The 19,335-nt window shown below is 38.5% G+C and overlaps 2 protein-coding genes across 4 annotated transcripts in view; one reads left to right on the top strand and one right to left on the bottom strand.

Annotated features, from left to right (window-relative positions):
* Positions 1 to 12,362, top strand: part of sema4f (sema domain, immunoglobulin domain (Ig), transmembrane domain (TM) and short cytoplasmic domain, (semaphorin) 4F) — an 80,585-nt gene extending 68,223 nt beyond the window's left edge. The window contains exons 3-15 of one of the 3 annotated variants that reach the window (XM_084404076.1): positions 303 to 362; positions 3,090 to 3,188; positions 3,532 to 3,643; positions 3,971 to 4,090; positions 4,233 to 4,387; positions 4,633 to 4,814; positions 4,933 to 5,074; positions 8,142 to 8,364; positions 8,473 to 8,582; positions 8,701 to 8,846; positions 8,968 to 9,023; positions 9,630 to 9,911; positions 10,005 to 12,356. In XM_084404076.1, coding sequence (XP_084260202.1) covers positions 303 to 362; positions 3,090 to 3,188; positions 3,532 to 3,643; positions 3,971 to 4,090; positions 4,233 to 4,387; positions 4,633 to 4,814; positions 4,933 to 5,074; positions 8,142 to 8,364; positions 8,473 to 8,582; positions 8,701 to 8,846; positions 8,968 to 9,023; positions 9,630 to 9,911; positions 10,005 to 10,393 — 2,076 coding nt within the window. In that variant the 3' untranslated portion in view covers positions 10,394 to 12,356. Of the gene's footprint in view, positions 1 to 302; positions 363 to 3,089; positions 3,189 to 3,531; positions 3,644 to 3,970; positions 4,091 to 4,232; positions 4,388 to 4,632; positions 4,815 to 4,932; positions 5,075 to 8,141; positions 8,365 to 8,472; positions 8,583 to 8,700; positions 8,847 to 8,967; positions 9,024 to 9,629 lie in introns of all 3 variants that reach the window. The other 2 variants (XM_084404074.1, XM_084404075.1) reach the window with 2 other exon arrangements.
* Positions 12,363 to 14,894: 2,532 nt separating this feature from the next.
* slx1b (SLX1 homolog B, structure-specific endonuclease subunit) lies at positions 14,895 to 19,186 on the bottom strand. Its single transcript, XM_084404565.1, has 5 exons — positions 18,801 to 19,186; positions 18,657 to 18,708; positions 16,161 to 16,481; positions 15,843 to 16,058; positions 14,895 to 15,296 (listed from the first exon to the last, which is right to left on the bottom strand). The coding sequence occupies exons 1-5, from the start codon at positions 18,971 to 18,973 to the stop codon at positions 15,267 to 15,269; spliced, it is 792 nt and encodes a 263-aa protein (XP_084260691.1). The 5' UTR covers positions 18,974 to 19,186; the 3' UTR covers positions 14,895 to 15,266.
* Positions 19,187 to 19,335: the final 149 nt, after the last annotated feature.

Here is a 19,335-nt window from a genome sequence, read left to right on the forward strand (position 1 = left end):
TTGTGAGAACTGTACCTTTTGTGTAAATTACAACCAATGCTATACATTTCGGATTCTGACTGAATGTGTTATGTGTGATGGCTAAACAAGTAAATAACATTTACAGGTACTGAATTCACATTCTCTTGTGTTATAAGCTTCTGCATTTCACAGGCCGAACATGGTTTGCATATTCATGGCTGACATAGTTTCTTTTTAACCAGGAAAGAATCTGAAGTACTGATCTCTCTCTCTCTCTCTCTCTCTCTCTCTCTCTCTCTCTCTCTCTCTCTCTCTCTCTCTCTCTCTCAATATCTATGTAGATTGAATGGAGTGTTCCAGAAGACAGGAGGAAATCTTGTGTTGCTAAGGGGAAAACCGAGGTAAACCCATATGATGTAGCCTAGTGTGTGTGTGTGTGTGTGTGTGTGTGTGTGTGTGTTTTAGGTGGGTGGATGTAAAGAGCTCAATAGCAAGCAAACAAAAAATATGAATCTTGTGAAAGGGTTGGAAAAGCTCCTAATTCCAAAATCCATAATTTGCCTGCTTAGTTTAATTTTTTTTTTTTTTTTTTTTTAATATATTCTTAAGGGTGCCTCAACACTTTTGCTTTGTTTTAACCGACCGAATGGCAGTCATCAAACTTCCCCTGACACCATCACACAAAGGCAAATATAGTTACGGATGCCACTGTATAAATGCACAAATTAACAGTCAGCAATGATTAATTTATTCTGTGAGTGAAAGTGTCCAAAAACAGGGGGGTTACCAAGAGAAAGCGAGTCTTATTTGAGTACTGAACATACATTTAAATCTGTTTTCCTAAAGTAATATTAATTTCTTCATGATTAAAGCTTTTGAACAATAAAGAAAGCAATACTGAGCACACATTCAGGCTTCAGTAGGGTTCCCTGTGTGCATGTCATTCTCGGTCTTTCTGTCAGCTGAGACCGGCACATGGAGCAAGTGAGTGTGAGAGAGAGCTAATGAGCTCACTTATTTGTGGTTAGCATTCAGTGCTGTGATGTTGGGGGGAGGGGCCTGTGGATGATTGACAAGTGGGCTGAGGCCCAAGTGGGGGAGGGTCAGAAAGGGTGTGATTAGGCAAACAAAAGGTATGTCATGATAGAATGGAGAAAGAGAGGAAACGGAATAGGAAGATCTGAAAGAGTGAGCATAATGACCCTGCAGACCTACGACTGGTCATTTGAATACACCTTTTTTTCTTGAAAACATTCACGTTTGATTACAACACATGGGAAACTCTGAATTGATACAGAACGGTCTCTCATTTATCTTCATTGATGTACTTAATGGTCTGTCTAGTCCTGAAATGGAAACTTTTCGAGTCAAGCCAACTGGTTTTCATTCAAATTTCAGCCTGGTGTATACAATCAGCATGCATTTGTGCAAGAACACCTCATGTGTGCTTTATAAATTGTCCTACTGTGAAATGTCAATCATTACCGTGTAACTGTGCCCTTTAAAGGAGAGAATGGGGGAGGTCTCACTGTAGAAAACGTCTGGGGGTCTCAGATACAGCCCAGTGGGGTTCGGGTTACCAATCACTGTTATTGATACAGAAACTCTCTTGCTCTGCTCAGCGACAGTTTCAAAGTCGACCGTGACACATTCACAACTATGTGCATCAGTGCTCTTACTTACAGAATATGGTTTGTGATCTTTGAAAAAGATACATTTATAACACTACTTTAGAATAATAATAATAGGCCATTAAAGGTCCCATGGCATGAAAATTTCACTTTATGAGATTTTTTAACATTAATAAGTTCCCCTAGCCTGCCTATGGTCCCCCAGTGGCTAGAAATGGCGATAGGTGTAAACCAAGCCCTGGGTATCCTGCTCCGCCTTTGAGCAAATTAAAGCTCAGATGGGCCAATCTGGAATCTTCCCTAAATGTCGTCATACGGGAAAGGTTACCTCCCCTTTCTTTGCTTTGCCCGCCCAGAGAATTTGCAGTCCATTTCATGAGAAAATGAGCTACGACCGTGCGAGCGCAATATTGTTTTTTCCTTGAGAGACATCATGGCTTGCAAACGAGCGAAGCATGGCAGTTGCTCAGTGTTTGGATGTAGGCTACAAATGAACAAAAGTCTTTTTTTAGTTCCTTCATCCGAGCCTCTGAAGAACCAGTGGGTACATTTTATTTTCTCTGTAGCTCGTTAGCTAAAGTACCATATCCAGACACAATATTTTAAACTAACCATTCGGAGACATCCTGCTGTAGCCGCTGAGTTGCAACTTCTTCAGGTGCTTCTCCATCCGGATCAGATTCTGGGTCAAACTGGAAAGCTTGAACGACTGCGTGTCTACGAGCCACAGCGATACGCTGTAAACATTAGCGCATGGTACGGTGGCCGCAAGCTGGTCAAGGCCACGCCCTCACCCTCCACCTTGCCCCGCCTCTCTCCTCCTCATTAGCATTTAAAGCTACAGACACAGAAATTGCACGTCCTAAGGAAAGCTCATTGTGGGACTGTCTCGTAGTGGCTGTATTTCTGCACCAAGGCTGAATTTCGGGAAAGAGACTTCAGATACAGTATTAGGGGACCACTAATGCCTATATAAAAGCATCCAAAAAGCAGCATGTCATAGGACCTTTAAATAATCAAATAAGTGATTAAAATGAAAGCTGCAAGTGACCTTGTGCTTTGACTTTAATTGGTAGTTAAATCTCAATTAATTAGCTTAAAATTTTTTAATTGGTCTTGGTATATTTTTTACATAAAACCTATATATATATATATTCTGCAGTCTTTGATCCGGTCACACGATCCTTTAAAAACGTTCTGTTATGATTATTTGGTGCTCAAGAAACATTTTTCTTATTATTATCAATGTTGAAAACATTTGTGCTTTGATGGTTAGAGAGTTCAAAAGAACGATTTAAAAAAGAAATCTTTTGTAACCTTATAAATGGCTTTACTGTTAGTTTTGATCAAATGAATGCTTCCTTGATGAATAAAAGTTTCCCAAAAAATGTACTGACCTCAAACTTTTGAACAGTAGTGTATGTAATATAATAAAATAACAGAAAATGAGAATGTTATGTCTCACAGTGTCATGTTTTACTCTGCTGCCCCTCACAGGATGACTGCAAGAACTACGTCCGTCTGCTGGAGTTTTTGGAAGATGGACGCATATATGCCTGTGGGACCTTCGCCTTTGATCCCCAGTGTGGTTTTATTGTAAGTGTGTATGTTTCCACAGCTACACTGACTCAAGTATCCTCATACTATTTCATAGGACAATTAAATAGAAATGTGTCCGTTGATGAAATGTCAAAAGGTGCTAAATATAGCGGGTATACATATGCTGTGTATGTACGGATTGTGGCAGATGTTTCCTTTCAATAAACCTTTTACCCTAGAATGACTGACAGCTTTCCACCTGCGGTATATGACCATATCAGCGTGTACCTGTGTACTCCTCTCTCTCTATTACTCCTTTCTTCATCCCATTTTTGCTCATTTCTTTTAAATTTAAGGACAGACAATTATTACATTTGTCTGTGTTCTCTGCCTCATTTAGAACATCTCTTCATTCTCTCTGGAGAAACATGATGACGGTAGCATGATGATGGAGACAGGGAAGGGTAAATGCCCCTTTGAGCCCAGCCAGCATTACACCGCTGTCATGGCAGGTATGAAACACACGTTTACTTGGCTATCTAAATGAGGGCATATACGGTAGACATCTATTGTTTTGTACACTGTAAAGCTAATTATATGCCAACCCTAACCCTAAATTAAAACTTATAAATATTCTTATAAATATATTTTCCAAATTGAGGATGGGATGATGCTTTCTCTCCACTAAACTTAAACCTTGCAGAAACCTTTCTGCAAATTTGGATCATCATCAATACATTATTTAGTGTATTTATAAAGCAGTTTTACTTCATAAAGTAAAGAAATAAATACATAAATAATATGTTTTACTCTTCACCTGCTCTCTCTCTCTCTTTCAGGAGGGATCCTTTACACTGCCGCCACAAGTAACTTCCTTGGCACAATGTATGACATTTCCAGGGCAACGGGCATCGAGCAGGAACGCATCCGGACTGAGCAATCAATCAATTGGCTTAGTGGTAAGACACTCATGTATCCATCCATCCATCATTCCAGACACAGGCATTTACACATTAAAGCCAACATTTAATGAGAATTTACACCCAGATTGTTTATACTGTAACTACAGTCTTCTTGACTCCTGCTTGTTTCTAAACTCAGATCCAGAGTTTGTCAGTTCTGCCTTCATCCAAGAGGATGAGAAGAACAATCCTGCTGGTGAAGATGACAAAATTTACTTCTTCTTCACTGAGGTGGCTAAAGAGTATGACCTCTACACCAAAGTCAAAGTGCCCAGAGTTGCCAGGGTCTGTAAGGTAGGAACTAGACCTAGTGTGTTTCTTGTCTCTAGTCTTTTTCTGGCTTTGCTTGCCAGAAATGTCTCAGAGGGATGTTGTACAGTAGTTCTGCTCTCAGTTGATATGTTATGTAATTGTACTGTTCCACTTGAGTTCATATTTATTCAGTCATAAAGTTCCTCTATTCTTTGCCATCTGTCTGTGTTTCATCACCCATTTTATATCATACCTGATCTATTTTGGTCTCTCGCTCTGTTTTCTAGTCTGATGTAGGTGGTATGAAGACTCTGCAGAGGCGGTGGACGACGTTTCTGAAGGCTCAGCTGGTGTGTGAAGATCGAGCAAGTGGACAGCGCTTTAACGTTCTGACTGATGTGTTTACTGTACAGCACCAGCCTGGAGACCCCAGCAGCACACACTTCTATGGCATATTCACCTCACAGTGGTACTTTCATCTGTTTCGCCTCTGACCTGTACTTCTGAGCTGATCTCATCTCTTCAGAATCATTTCCTTTCTTTGCTTTTCATTTCTCTATTGATCTTGTGTGTGTTCTGTTGTGTAGGGAAAGAGAGGAGCTGTCAGCCGTGTGTGTGTACAGTCTGGAGGAGATCACTAAGGTGATGAACGGACCCTTTAAAGAGCTGAAGAAGAGCTGTGAGAACTGGATTAACCCAGAGCCCATTCCAACACCACGACCAGGACAGGTATACAACTGCACACTTACTACCATAGCATATGATATGATATTATACGATACATGTAGTAGCCTACTATATCATGCTGTGCTATTTTATTCACAGTACATACATGTAACATATGCTAGTAGTAAGAGCTAGTAAGAGCCGTGCAAGTAAACCTCACTCCCCTGGCCTCAAGAGCCGTGCTAGCAAATGACGCTTGAGGCTGCAGTCTTTACTAGTCTATACTATATAGATTATAATATAATATTGTACAATACATAAAAGTACAGTACTGTACTATGCTGTTTTATACAATACATACAGTAAATTGCGTTGTTTTATTATACAAAACATAGAGAACAATACTATTCTTCTCTTCCTCTTCTCTATTTTTAATGTAAGAGTGAGCTTGGTCATTTGTAAATTGAATGTTCGGCTTCCGGTGTCATTCGCTTCCAGAATTTTTTTTAGCTGTACAAAAACTTGAAATTGCGGACTGGTATTTCTTACCATATTCTTTTAATGTGTTGTAATTATAAACATACTGGTTTGTAGTGCAGATAGTTTTACCATTTACTACACTTTGTTATTCTTGTAGTTATTTACCTTTAGCGGCTAATGAATCAAAAGTCTCACACATTCAAAGAAAAATGAAAAATACATCCGTGTTGCAATATAAGGGGAATACAATAATGTATGGTCATTATTATGATATACTATACATTGGACCTTATCATTCAATTTCAGTTTATTAGATGATACAATACATATAGTACAATGCAGTACTATACTATATGCTATTCTATATCACATAATAAAACATTATATGGTACACTATATACAGTACTAAGCCATTCTACTCTATGAAATACAGTACAATACTAGTCTATACTGTACCGTGATATTCTATACTATATAATGCAGTCTTTTACAATACATACAGTACAGTACCATACTATGTAATATTGTGCAATATATACATACACTCACCTAAAGGATTATTAGGAACACCTGTTCAATTTCTCATTAATGCAATTATCTAATCAACCAATCACATGGCAGTTGCTTCAATGCATTTAGGGGTGTGGTCCTGGTCAAGACAATCTCCTGAACTCCAAACTGAATGTCAGAATGGGAAAGAAAGGTGATTTAAGCAATTTTGAGCGTGACATGGTTGTTGGTGCCAGACGGGCCGGTCTGAGTATTTCACAATCTGCTCAGTTACTGGGATTTTCACGCACAACCATTTCTAGAGTTTACAAAGAATGGTGTGAAAAGGGAAAAACATCCAGTATGCGGCAGTCCTGTGGGCGAAAATGCCTTGTTGATGCTAGAGGTCAGAGGAGAATGGGCCGACTGATTCAAGCTGATAGAAGAGCAACTTTGACTGAAATAACCACTCGTTACAACCGAGGTATGCAGCAAATCATTTGTGAAGCCACAACACGCACAACCTTGAGGCGGATGGGCTACAACAGCAGAAGAACCCACCGGGTACCACTCATCTCCACTACAAATAGGAAAAAGAGGCTACAATTTGCACGAGCTCACCAAAATTGGACAGTTGAAGACTGGAAAAATGTTGCCTGGTCTGATGAGTCTCGATTTCTGTTGAGACATTCAGATGGTAGAGTCAGAATTTGGCGTAAACAGAATGAGAACATGGATCCATCATGCCTTGTTACCACTGTGCAGGCTGGTGGTGGTGGTGTAATGGTGTGGGGGATGTTTTCTTGGCACACTTTAGGCCCCTTAGTGCCAATTGGGCATCGTTTAAATGCCACGGCCTACCTGAGCATTGTTTCTGACCATGTCCATCCCTTTATGAGCACCATGTACCCATCCTCTGATGGCTACTTCCAGCAGGATAATGCACCATGTCACAAAGCTCGAATCATTTCAAATTGGTTTCTTGAACATGACAATGAGTTCACTGTACTAAAATGGCCCCCACAGTCACCAGATCTCAACCCAATAGAGCATCTTTGGGATGTGGTGGAACGGGAGCTTCGTGCCCTGGATGTGCATCCCACAAATCTCCATCAACTGCAAGATGCTATCCTATCAATATGGGCCAACATTTCTAAAGAATGCTTTCAGCACCTTGTTGAATCAATGCCACGTAGAATTAAGGCAGTTCTGAAGGCGAAAGGGGGTCAAACACAATATTAGTATGGTGTTCCTAATAATCCTTTAGGTGAGTGTATAATACACTGCAATGCAATGCAATGCTATACTATAATACAAAAATACATGTAATCTACACATTGTAAGGCTGGAATAAACTACTTGACTTTTGCTCAGATTTTTGCCCTGATTTGCAGCCTGGTGGAGTCCATGCTAGTTGCTGAAAGTCATAACCAGTCTGCAGATTTTGGGCAGCTGAAGTAGACAGATTTCTCAAAAATTAATGTAGTGTATAATGAGTACGGCCTCAGACTTCATCTATGTTTGATATTTTAAGCCAATTTTAGAACACATATTGTAGTATATGACACACCTAACTGACTATAAAGCCACTGACCGTTCCCGTTGCAATCTGTAAAGGCCATATTTATGTGTGACCACATATACCTACCCAAGACGCATCCACATGTGTTTGGCTTGATTTGTTTTGTTTGAGCTAAGTTGCTACACCAACTGCTGCAGTCAGTTCCTGTACTGTACATCCATGTTTTTTTTATCTGTCATGCGTCGCCTATTAAGGAGGCACATGTTTCTGTGTGAGTTTCATGTGTTTGGAATGACTTGATAGTGTGATATAATGTGATCCTCAGTCTTTTAGTGTATGATGCCATTTTTCTCTGTAACCAATTACAAAGTCAGCAAGTGTATGATATCTAGTGTTTTAAAATCTGTACAGATTTTCAAGTTGTGTAGTGTATTCCAGCCTTTATGTTTATGTATTTGGTAGACACTTTAATCCAAAGTAACTAGCAGTGTACAAGGTATATATATTATCAGTATTTGTGTTCACAAGGGGAAATGAACCCCTTGACCTTCGAGTTGCTAGCATCATGTTTCACTCAGTATCATTACTGTCGGCTTTAAATCTGTAATAATCTATTTCCTCTCTTCTTTTATCACTCAGTGTTTGAATAGTGCTCTGAAGCAGCAGGGCTTTGAGTCCTCCCTGAAGCTGCCTGATAAAGTGCTGACGTTCACACGTGATCACCCGCTCATGGAGAACAGTGTGGTGGCGGCACCATTAATGATCAGAAATGGCATCACATACACTAAACTTGCCGTTACCTTAATAACACCCTCCAGTGACACGAAGCAACAAACGGCCACTGTTTTGCACCTTGGAACAGGTAAGAGAGATTAAACAGTTGAGTAATTTATTGTCACCCGAGTGTGGATTGAAATGCTTGATTCAGTTTAATAATGTGTGGTTTATATACATGTGTGTGTATTTATAGATCATGGAGAGCTACACAAAGTCGCTGTAGTTGGTCCAAATGCAACTCTTATTGAAGAAGTCCCCCTGTTTTCTGCACAGGAGCCAGTGAATAACATATTGCTATACAAAGTAATAACATGCAGTTTTGATGTTGTTTTATTGTAGTTTTTTGTGCTATAAAACAATAGTGCATCTTTAACTTAAAGACGAGTGAATGCACAACTGACCCTCTGTGTCTCTGCTGTAGAATGAGGCTCTGGTGGGTTCTCCTCTCTCTCTGGTGAAGGTACCCATAGTGGGTTGTTCTCTGTACTCTACCTGTGAGGTGTGTGCACGTGCCCGAGGCCTTGGCTGTGTATGGAGGAATAAAGAGGGAGCTTGTGCTATGGCGAAGTATGCTACACACAAACACATATTCACATAAAGACATATGAGGAGACACAGAAGCAGTTGGCTTTTCCTTTGTTCGTTGTCCTTCTTCCTTGTTCGTCACATAGTTACATTTATGTTTCAGGGCGGGTGAAGTGGTAGAATCAGAAGATTTGGTCAGGCAATGCAACAAAGGTGAAGGTAAGTTTGAATGTCTGTCACTGTGGCAACAAAGACAATCATTTCATCTCAGTGTGTATAAATGAACTAGAAATACTTTTTCAGTAAATACACTTGAGCAGGCTAAATGGAGTAAAAGCAGAAATGACTTTTAGAAAAAAATCTATGAATAGTTTGCATTTGTGTAGTATCTTTATACACCACATTCTCCTCACCTTTTGTTGCTTTGAAATTATATTGAATTATTATTATTATTATTATTATTATTGAATGAAATGAATGATTATGAAAAGTTTTCTACCAATTAAATTGAATTGGAATGAAAATGTAATATTGGATTCAATATATATACACTGAATAATGGCTGCTTAAAATTCAGCTTTACCATGACAGAAATAAATTACTTTTTTAAATATATTAAAATAGAAAACAGTTATTTTAAATTGTAATAATATTTCACTGAATATTTCACAGTTTTCATTGTATTTTTGATCAGATAAATGCAGCCTTGGTGAAAATATATATAGAGATAAAGAGAAAGCGGGTCCTTGGCATTTACATTTTTTTGCAATGAAAAAATAATTGTGACCTAATCATCTGTGTCCCACTTTTTCTCTGTAACTTTAGGTCTTTGTTCCCCACCTGTAATTGAAATGCGTGTGGAAGAGGGTCTGCGCGTCCTGCTTTCGTGTGTGCAGGTGTCTCCTCGTCCTTGCCGCTGGGAGAATCCCCCTGGCAGTCACACCCGCCGCCACAACTATGACCTGGAGGTGCAGGTCACAGCGGAGAGCCTGGGCACATACACGTGCCTATGTGATGAAGTGGGCAGAGATCAGCCACCCTGTCGCAAAGCCGAGTACCAACTGACCCTTGAAAACCCCAGCATGGGGGGGAACGTGGCCATTGCGGGTAACCGACACTTCCTGGCCTCGCACATCATTTTTTTCGTCATAGGTTTTGTATTGGGTGTCATCCTGTTGTTTCTAATTTACAAACGGCAAGGTGGCATGAGAGGGGGCGGGCACTCATCGTCCACATCGGAAAAGGGGCGGGACTTGCTTCCTTCAACAGACACGCCGCAGTCTCCAAGCAGCGCCAGTCTGTTGTCGGAGGCTGTTCCGTTAACAGAGAAAAGGAACGGGACGCTGAACGGACACAGTATGCACCCGGGTGGGCACAACGGCAGGCATATTTACACCAACACAAGTGGACTGAAACTGCAGGAGTCAGCTGTGAACCTGGCAGAGGAGCTGGACGGTAGAGAAAGGGCGGGGCCAGACGGAGAGGAGGAGGGACTAGGGGAGGTGCTTAGTGAGTTGGAGGAGGAGTTTTCTAAAATGCCTTGCCTAAGAGGAGCACCACTGGCACAGTGCGAAGAAAGCTCGATCTGATGACCGGCACACACGTGATCTTTGAAACTAAACTCTGAAAGGCTCACAAACACAGATGGAGGGCTGGAGGAGAAGAGGAAAGCAGACAATCAAAGAAACTGATACACATTCCAAATACGTTTAACAATGCGCAGTTACACAAAGAAGCACATACACGACTGACTCCTCTACTACTCCATAACATCACCAACCAGTCCTTTCACTCCTGTGTACATAACATGCTGTGTAGATCTGTGTCTATCCTACTGTTTTTGCATGTGTTTGATCAGACGGATGGGCGGAACCACGAGCGGGCGTTTCTTATAGCACTTTTGTGTACCATCCTCAAAGCCATGCGCACACACACGGACATACAGTACACGGTCTTTGCATCTGTGTGTGTAAGTCTGTAGTTGCTTGGTCTGTTTCCTCTTTAAGGATTCAAAAGTCCAAAAGATCCGCAGACCTGAGCAGTGCAAAGCCGTGAAGAATCTGCTCATCCTGGGCCGATTACTGAAGTAAAATGATTTGATTTGTCACCAAAAAGGGCTCTGTGACTGATGCTTCACAGCAGCAAATAATGACTGTATGACGGAGATACTGGAAACATGATTTTTTTGCCTTATAGATAAAGAGGTACTGTGGCCTATGGCATGGCTGGATTATAGGGTCTTTGCCAGGGAAAGGGGCACAAAGGGGCCCTCAGAACATTCAGTACGAGCTGATTCCTTGGGCCCCTTGGTGAAGGATATATGGAAATAATGACTAAAATGGACCGCCAAAGAGTGTGCCCTCATGGGACCATGATCCGGTCCTGACCTATAGTGCCCAAGTCTTAAAAGGTTAGTTCGCCCAATAATGAAAATTGTGAGACAGCTCTCAGATTTCATCAAAAATATCTTAATTTGTGTTCCGAAGATGAACGAAAGTCTTACGGGGTTGGAACAACATGAGGGTGAGTAATTACTGACAGAATTTTCATTTTTGGGTGAACTAACCCTTTAATGGAGAGAGAAAATGAGTAACAAAGCTATATAGCAATCTTCTCTCAGTAGGAGAGAGCATGTCGAACCTGTGAACTGATAGCAGATGGTAAGAATTGGACTTTATTTGTCCACTGCAAAATAAACCAACCACATGTTTTGTGGTGTCAAACCACTGCCATCTGTATAGGGACCAGATGTAGCATGTTCTGTTCATAATAATCTGCACAGACGAATGACCACAAGACGATGGTGATGATGTCGCTTTAAATCGTTTAGCATGAAATTGTCAAAACGGAAACGAAGTGTGAAGGAAATGTTTTGATTGTTTTGAGTTTCCCTTTAAGGACAGAGAATGTGCCGTTTGAAGGTATATTTATCCCCACTAAAGTGCATGAGACAAAGTAGCCATGAATACGGAGCTACAGATTTGTTATAATATGATCAGGGGCTATGGCGTTACCTAAAGCACTCCTAGTACAAAGAGTGTTCTATAAATGTAGCCATAATGATGCCTGTTGCAGGAGTATGTAAATATCTGTGAATATAAAAGAAAATGTCAGAAAGGTCTTTTAAACGTGTTTTTATTCTCTCTTTTCACCACTAGAGGGGGTTCAGTCCCTCTGCCATCTTAAATGTTGGACCACCATATCCTGCCATATCCTGCCATTTTCCAGTAGAATAACTTGGATCTACCTTACGTTCTCCATTTATTTATTTTGTAATTTTTGTAAAACAAATATTTGTAACATTATGTCAAGCAAAGTGAAGGTAACACTCTGGATTATGTATAATACATCTTGTCTTCTGAATAGATCTCTTTGTCAGCGCTTAATAATATTAATAAAAACAGGTACATTTAACCCCATACATTTCTCTTTCACAAAATCCTGAACTTCTTTTGAGTTTAAGGTGATAGTTTATAACAAGCATTCACCCTCTTAATGATCCGTAATAAATATGCTGTAGTTAGACTTGTCCGCAATGGTTTTTATGTTAATATTCATAAAAAATAAAATAAAAAAAAAACATCAGTTAGTGTTACATGCTCTTTGTTTGCTTATTCTGGATAAATAAATATGTTAATTGATGTACAGATATGTGTATTCTAAGTTTCTATTTTTATAATTTATATATGATGAAGATAAATGTACATTTGTGTTTGAAACATTTATTGAAGGTGTTTGTGTGTGAACGGCTGTATGTGTGAATGCCTTGTGATGCTCTTTGGAATAAAATAAAATAAAAACTACCTCTCAAGATGGTGTTTTTTTTATTTTTTTTATCCTTTTCAAACAGTTAAATGCTATAGTAAAAAAAAAAAAAAAAAAAGAATGATATTGTTTGTAGAATAGCCAGCTGTTTATTTCATTTAAACATCCCATCATATTTCATTTTAATTAAACAGATTATTTGCTAGCTCTGTAATAAGTGTGCAACTTTAAGTGACAGCGTTTAAGTCATTTGAGTTTATGCAATGCTTCACAGTCATCAGTTTATAAAAAAAAATAAAAAAATCACAATGAATTGCATTTAGAGCCTTTTCTTTCTTTTCTTTCTACAAAATTCAAATAATGAGGAATAGAGAGGAAAGAGTACATTTTAAAATGGCTATGGTCTCAAAGAGAATGGGTAGATGAATATGAAAAAAAAGAATGATTTTCCTGATGTACCTCGTTTAAATGAACACAAAGTTTGATCACGAAAGACATCAGATTGAACAACTGTGAATGAAGCCTAGGGCCTACTTATAAAAAAATTAATAAAAAAAAGTATACTTCAAGTTCAAGTTTTAAGTACTGTATTCTAATATGAATAGTATACGTGTAGGCTACTGTTTCGATACTACTTGGGACTAAATTGGCCCACTTTTTAGTGTAAAAGTAAACTTAGAGTAGCCTACACAACTAGTCTACAACTAAGTTTTTCGTTTGTACTGCAACTGCACTACAAGTAAATGTAGCTTATAGGTAGGCCTATATAGGCTACTGATAATTTACTAGTCAAATACTTGTAGCACATTTTTTAGTTTAATTAAAGTATACTCGCAGTAGTTTAGTAGTTTTATAAAGCATAGTAAAGGCTACTTTTTCTTTATACATTTTCTTTATGAATCAATATTTTTAAACATCAGATCTATTGTAGGCTAGTGGATGCCAAAACATGTAAGTTTATAAGACAGTATGTAAACTGCATGGTGCTAAACTTTAATACACTCCAAACTCCCCCCCAAAAAATCTGAGACATGGCTTTTTAAGTAGTGCATTTGCTTAAATTGAGCTAATTTCTGACCAATGATAACATTTAAAAGCTTATAGTGTTAAGCCGTTTTGGTCTTTTCTTCTTCTTCTTCTTTTTGTTTGTTTGTTTGTTTGTTTGTTTGTTTTTTGCCCAGGAGTGCACTTAGGCTACATAAAAAGTAGACCTATACTTTCTTGTTTTTAGTTTAAAATAAGTAGTTTATAATAGCATAGGCTACTTGAATAAGGGTCATACATTTAAGTAGCCTATGTGGATGCTTTTCGGGTTTATATTAGTATCGGGGCTGCTGTCAGCTGACTAACTGTTTTCAGATGTTCTTGAAGAACTCGATTAAGCAGCTTCACAGTAGCGACCAGGGAAATAACAGCACTGATACTGCACAATTCTTCAGTTGAAGATGTATGTGAAGCAGCATTAAAAAGACATTAGTGTCATTATTCAGCTTAATTTAGTTTAATGTTGATTTAATTTAGTGTAATTGTATCAAAGTTCATCAGTTAGGAAATTCAAAAATCAGCATGGATTAAGAGAACTTAACTAACATTTAGCTGTTACTTACTCTTAAATGTGTACATATTGAGGATTCTTCATCAGACCAACAATGATATAATACCATTTGGTAAACACTTAAGTTCATGAAAATGCAGATCACACCGGCCAAACAGGCCACGACCTGCATTCCTAAACAGGCTTTCAGCTGGAAAAATAAAAAAATACAAACAGTGTTATTGGATGCACCAAAACAAGGGAATTCTACATGTTTCAACATGTTTCTACCATCACTTTTTATATTCAGTATGAAATGTTATATTTTATACCTAAAATCCTTTGAATTTAATCACTTTGTCAATTGAATGTACAGACAGATATCATTGAATTATTATTGCTCCAATCATGCCTTTATAATCTATATTGTGGGCACAACCGTTATAGACTTTTAGTGTGTTTCTGTCCCGCCAATGGCACTGATCATCAGTATTACAAAAATGATAATAATTGTGAGAACTGTTATGACTGCTTTCAGACATCCTCCTTGTATGCACAGGTAATGCACAGCTATTAGTTATACTACTCGATTAAAACAAGCAATAATAAAAAGCTACTGAGCTGCAGTTTACACATTTCACTCTTCAGCCAATAATCATCGTCACGGCTTATAGATTCTTACTAATGTTCATCTGTCTCCATCTTGTTTAACCATACAAATAAAAAAATGTTGGAGTGATAATTCAACATTGCAACCAAGGAATAGGGAAAAAAATAATGCTTCACACACACAAATTCAATGATTTATTGTTCAATAAATATAACCACACATGATTTCAGATAAAAAAAAATAACAACCACATTTAAAAACTTCACTGTCACAGTTGTCATTCAGTCATTTTTCTCAGCATGACTGAGCTTACACACAATGTTGTAACAATTATTATTGCTGAATTAAAATGTTTTATTTCATATTTTAAAAATATGTCTGAAGATCCTTTTATTTCAAAAGGTAAACTGAGTTAAATGCTTCATCCCATTCTGTGTATCCTTGTTAATTCCACATTTCTTAGAATGTACAGATGCCTTGACCTTAGTGAGCTGTCATTATCCAGTCCAATGATTACTTCTCAAAATGCAGAAACGGCTGCATCACATTTCCTTCACAACTGTAGTTCATCTGTCCAATGATTCTGTTTAAAAGAAGAAAGAACAATTAGTGAGTTACATCAGTTCTTTAACTTGTCTCACTAAAAGCTGCAGCTTTCACTTGACTCCAAGTACAGTTTTTAATAACTTTAACTGTCATGCATCACTATCTATATCTGACATCTCTGTAACATAACTGAAAATATGCTAGTTATAACTTCAATCCATGTTGGGGTTTTAATGAAATGGTTACACATATTGAAGGAATAGTAATTTAAAAATGAAAATTCTGTCATAATTTACTCACCCTCAAGTTGTTTCAAACCTGTATGAATTTATTTTTTCTCCATCAACCAAGCAGTTGATGGACCCCATTGACTTCTATAGTAGGAAAAAAATACTATGGATGTCAATGGGGTCCATCAACTGTTTGGATACTGACATTCTTCAAAATATCTTCTTTTGTGTTCAGCAGAAAAAAGAAATTCATACAGATTTGAAACAACTTGAGGGTGAGTATATTATGACAGAATTTTCATTTTTAAGTGAACTATTCCTTTAATACACTCTGACACCATATTTAAGCTGACCTGGGATGAGGACGAGGTAATTTCTTCCAAATCACCAAAACAGCCGTTTTTATGGCGTATTAAACTCCCCCACAGCACAGAGTGATGACAGCCAGGACACTTTCCCTCGACAGGAAGTAGGTGGGAAGGGTCTGCCTTCAGAAAGTGTTTAGCCAGGCAAATCAGATGACAAACCATATGACAGGAAGGGTGGAAACAAGATAATCTATCCACAGCCTGAAATCAACAACAACAACAAAAAAAGGACTGAGACAGTTATTCCTGCAACATTTTGAGCTGGTTTATTTAAAACCACTTTGAAAGCAGAGTGAAACTAACCTTAACAAACACCGCACACAACACACACCGCTCCACCTGTCTCTCCTGTTGCTCCTCACACTCCTGCTGCGGTTTCCTCTTAGCGCGAACACAGCCAAACGCTAGAGGAATGTGCAGAGGAGGCTGCAGCACAGGGGCAAAATCCATCCGGTACTCCTGCTTTAGCCAGCGCACGGTGAGGGGGAGACGATTCCACGGCGCCACCCGAAGCATGTTTGACACCACACGCCAGTGGAACTGCAAACTGGACTCTTTACGGCTGCGCCGGGCAACATGGGACAGACGACGAGAGGTGTGCGGATGCTGCCATGCCCACTCGAACTAGCAGAGGAAAGATGATGGTTATTACTGTAATGTGTCTGGATGTTTTACTGTTCAATTTGTCGTTTTCACTTTTTAAATTATTGTAATTACTCTTATACAATTATATGAATCAATCAGTTTGTATTATTATTATGGTAACACTTTACAATAAGGTTCATTAGTTAAACTAATAATGAACTGCACATACAGTATTTATTAATCTTTGTTAATTTCAACATTTACTAATAGCCTACTTTATTAAAATCTTGTTAGTTAATGCACTGTGAACTAACATGAACAAATAATGAACAGCTGGATTTTTATTAACTAACGTTAACAAATACCGTAACAAATGTATAGCTCATTGTTAGTTCATGTTAGTTACTAAATAAACTAATGTTAACTAATGAACTTTATTGTAAAGTGTTACCATTATTATTAATGCCACACTATCTAACTTTCGGCCCTCTAGCGGTTAAAAATCAATAAAACTGATGCGTCTTGCAGTATAAACATTGTTTTGGTTGTTCTTCAAGTGTGCTCCTCAGATGAATGTGTTTTGAGGCACCAGTGTACACACATGGAAACAAATCATTTTATTTAAAATGATTAATTATCGATTTTTCTTGTTCGTTGTGACAACCAACATTTAACTTCCCGCAACCCACAGCCACAGCTACTTTTCTGGCCTTGTCCGAAATGGCACACTTTATGTTTTGTCTAGTCATTTTTGCTTATTGGTGTGGTTGAATTGAATCATCTATGGTCAGCAGCAAAGACACTGGTTAATAAAGTAAGATTAAATACATAAAGTAGCCTATATTTGTATTATTTAACATATTTAATTACTGCCAGTTTTGCGCACAATAAGTGACCTTGATGTACACTTTTGCTGAGGCGGCGCTGATGTGAGCTCTGCAGCAGACTTCTACCCAACAGTCAAAGCACCATTACGTCACGAAAGTATGGACTCAAGAGCTGTGTACGGAAATGCACAATTACTTTATGACTGCTAAAAAAGTATGTCCTATATAGTATGAATGTAAACCCCAATTACACCACCCGCCATGTTGCCCTTATAATGTGACCTACCAGAGTCAGTAGCGTCGCTTCACTGTCATTCATAAATCCTCTCCCGTGGCCTCATGGGATTGTAAAGTGCCCATCATATGCACACTTCAGAATCTCGTTGGAAACATTAGGTCATCTGGGTACTTTTTGCATAGTCTTTTACGAGTACTTTGAATTCGGACATTCTTCTTTTGTCTCATACTGTTTTTCGCATACTATATAATAGGGAAGAATAAAATTTTGGATGCAGCCAAGGTAAAAAAAAAAATGGTTAGTTTCTTTAGCTGATTGAGCTTGTGTTTGTGTGTTGGTAGGAAAGATCCACACTACGGAGCCGAGTAGGCGGTAACGCACCAATAAGCTGGATGTAACCCGCCGTTAAACAAGAAACAAAGGAGTGTGGACTCGGAACAAGAATGCGAAGGCTTTGGTTTTAATTTGGGACAGGGCCTCTCTGTCTACAGATATTACTCTGGCTGTATTTGTAGTCAAGCAGGTACTTATTTTAAATAAGTACTTACATGTCCAGCGCTAAAAAAGTATGTTCTCTATACTATGAATGTGTATTTTGTGAATGCAATCCGGACGTACTACATTTGCCATATTGTCACTGACATGTGACCTATCAGCGTCAACATCACTTCACTGTCATTCATAAATCCTCTCCCGTGGCCTCATGAGATAGTAAAGTGTCCATCATATGCACACTTCAGAATCTCGCTGGAAGTAGTAGGTCACCCGGCCGGGTACTTTTTGCCTACTCTTTTATGAGTACTGTGAATTCGGACACACTTCTTTTGTCACATACAAAAGAATTTTTCGCCTACTACATAGTAGGGAAGTAAGTGATTCCGGACACAGCCTAGAATGCATGTATGCAATTTCCCACGACATCAGTCCAAAGAACTCTAAAAATATAAATCATTATTATAGAGTATTTGGGTAAAGTAAAGGCTTGCCTTGGTATGGAAACATTTTTTCCCTGCACTCTCTTGTTAATAGCATTGCTTTTATCAAAAAGGTACATAGTGTAGCTTTAAAGTAAGCATACAGAAGAGAATTTTGTACAAAGGGGAAATGAAAGACAAGATATAACACATTTAAACAGAATAGTATATTTACCCGAAGAGCTGCAATGTCAGATGGAAATCCATGGATGATAAGAACCATCTCCCTTAAAATGAATTAAAAAACGTTCATTTACTACAGAACCAGATCTACAGATCTCTGTTTAGAGTCATGTGAAATGTTGGGCTGATATCTCACCACGGTCCTCTGCCACTGGTTCTCTTGGCTCCTCCGCGGTGTCGTCCTGCGTTGTGTTGACCGATACGGCGCTCTGGGTTCACAGTGAAGCCAATATATATTCTACCCTTGAATTTCGGGTTAGTACAGTACAGCATATACACGCCATAGAAACTCTCCACCTCTACCACCATCCTGTTTTCTACAGTAGCTCAAACTGTAGAAAACACCTTTCAAGAGTTCCTTATCTCAAGCGATATAACTACATCCTATAATCTAACCTTCTTATTTAAAATCAATAAATATGGCATCATATTAAAGACTAAAACCGGAACGCCTGTTCTTTTTCTTCTCCACTTGAATCATCAAAACATTCATATGTTTTGGTTTTGTGGCTCTTTCGTTTCAAACTAGCCCGTTAAAGATGTCCGGGTATGGCCTGACCAAATATACGATGCAGGAGTCACTTGTTAAACGAATACAATATTAAGTTGAATGTGTGGTTATACTTCACCTTATTAACAAGTAAAGATTTGACCTTCTGTATTGTTACAAT

Source organism: Rutilus rutilus (genome assembly GCF_951802725.1).
Source record: "Rutilus rutilus genome assembly, chromosome: 3".
Taxonomy (NCBI): domain Eukaryota; kingdom Metazoa; phylum Chordata; class Actinopteri; order Cypriniformes; family Leuciscidae; genus Rutilus; species Rutilus rutilus.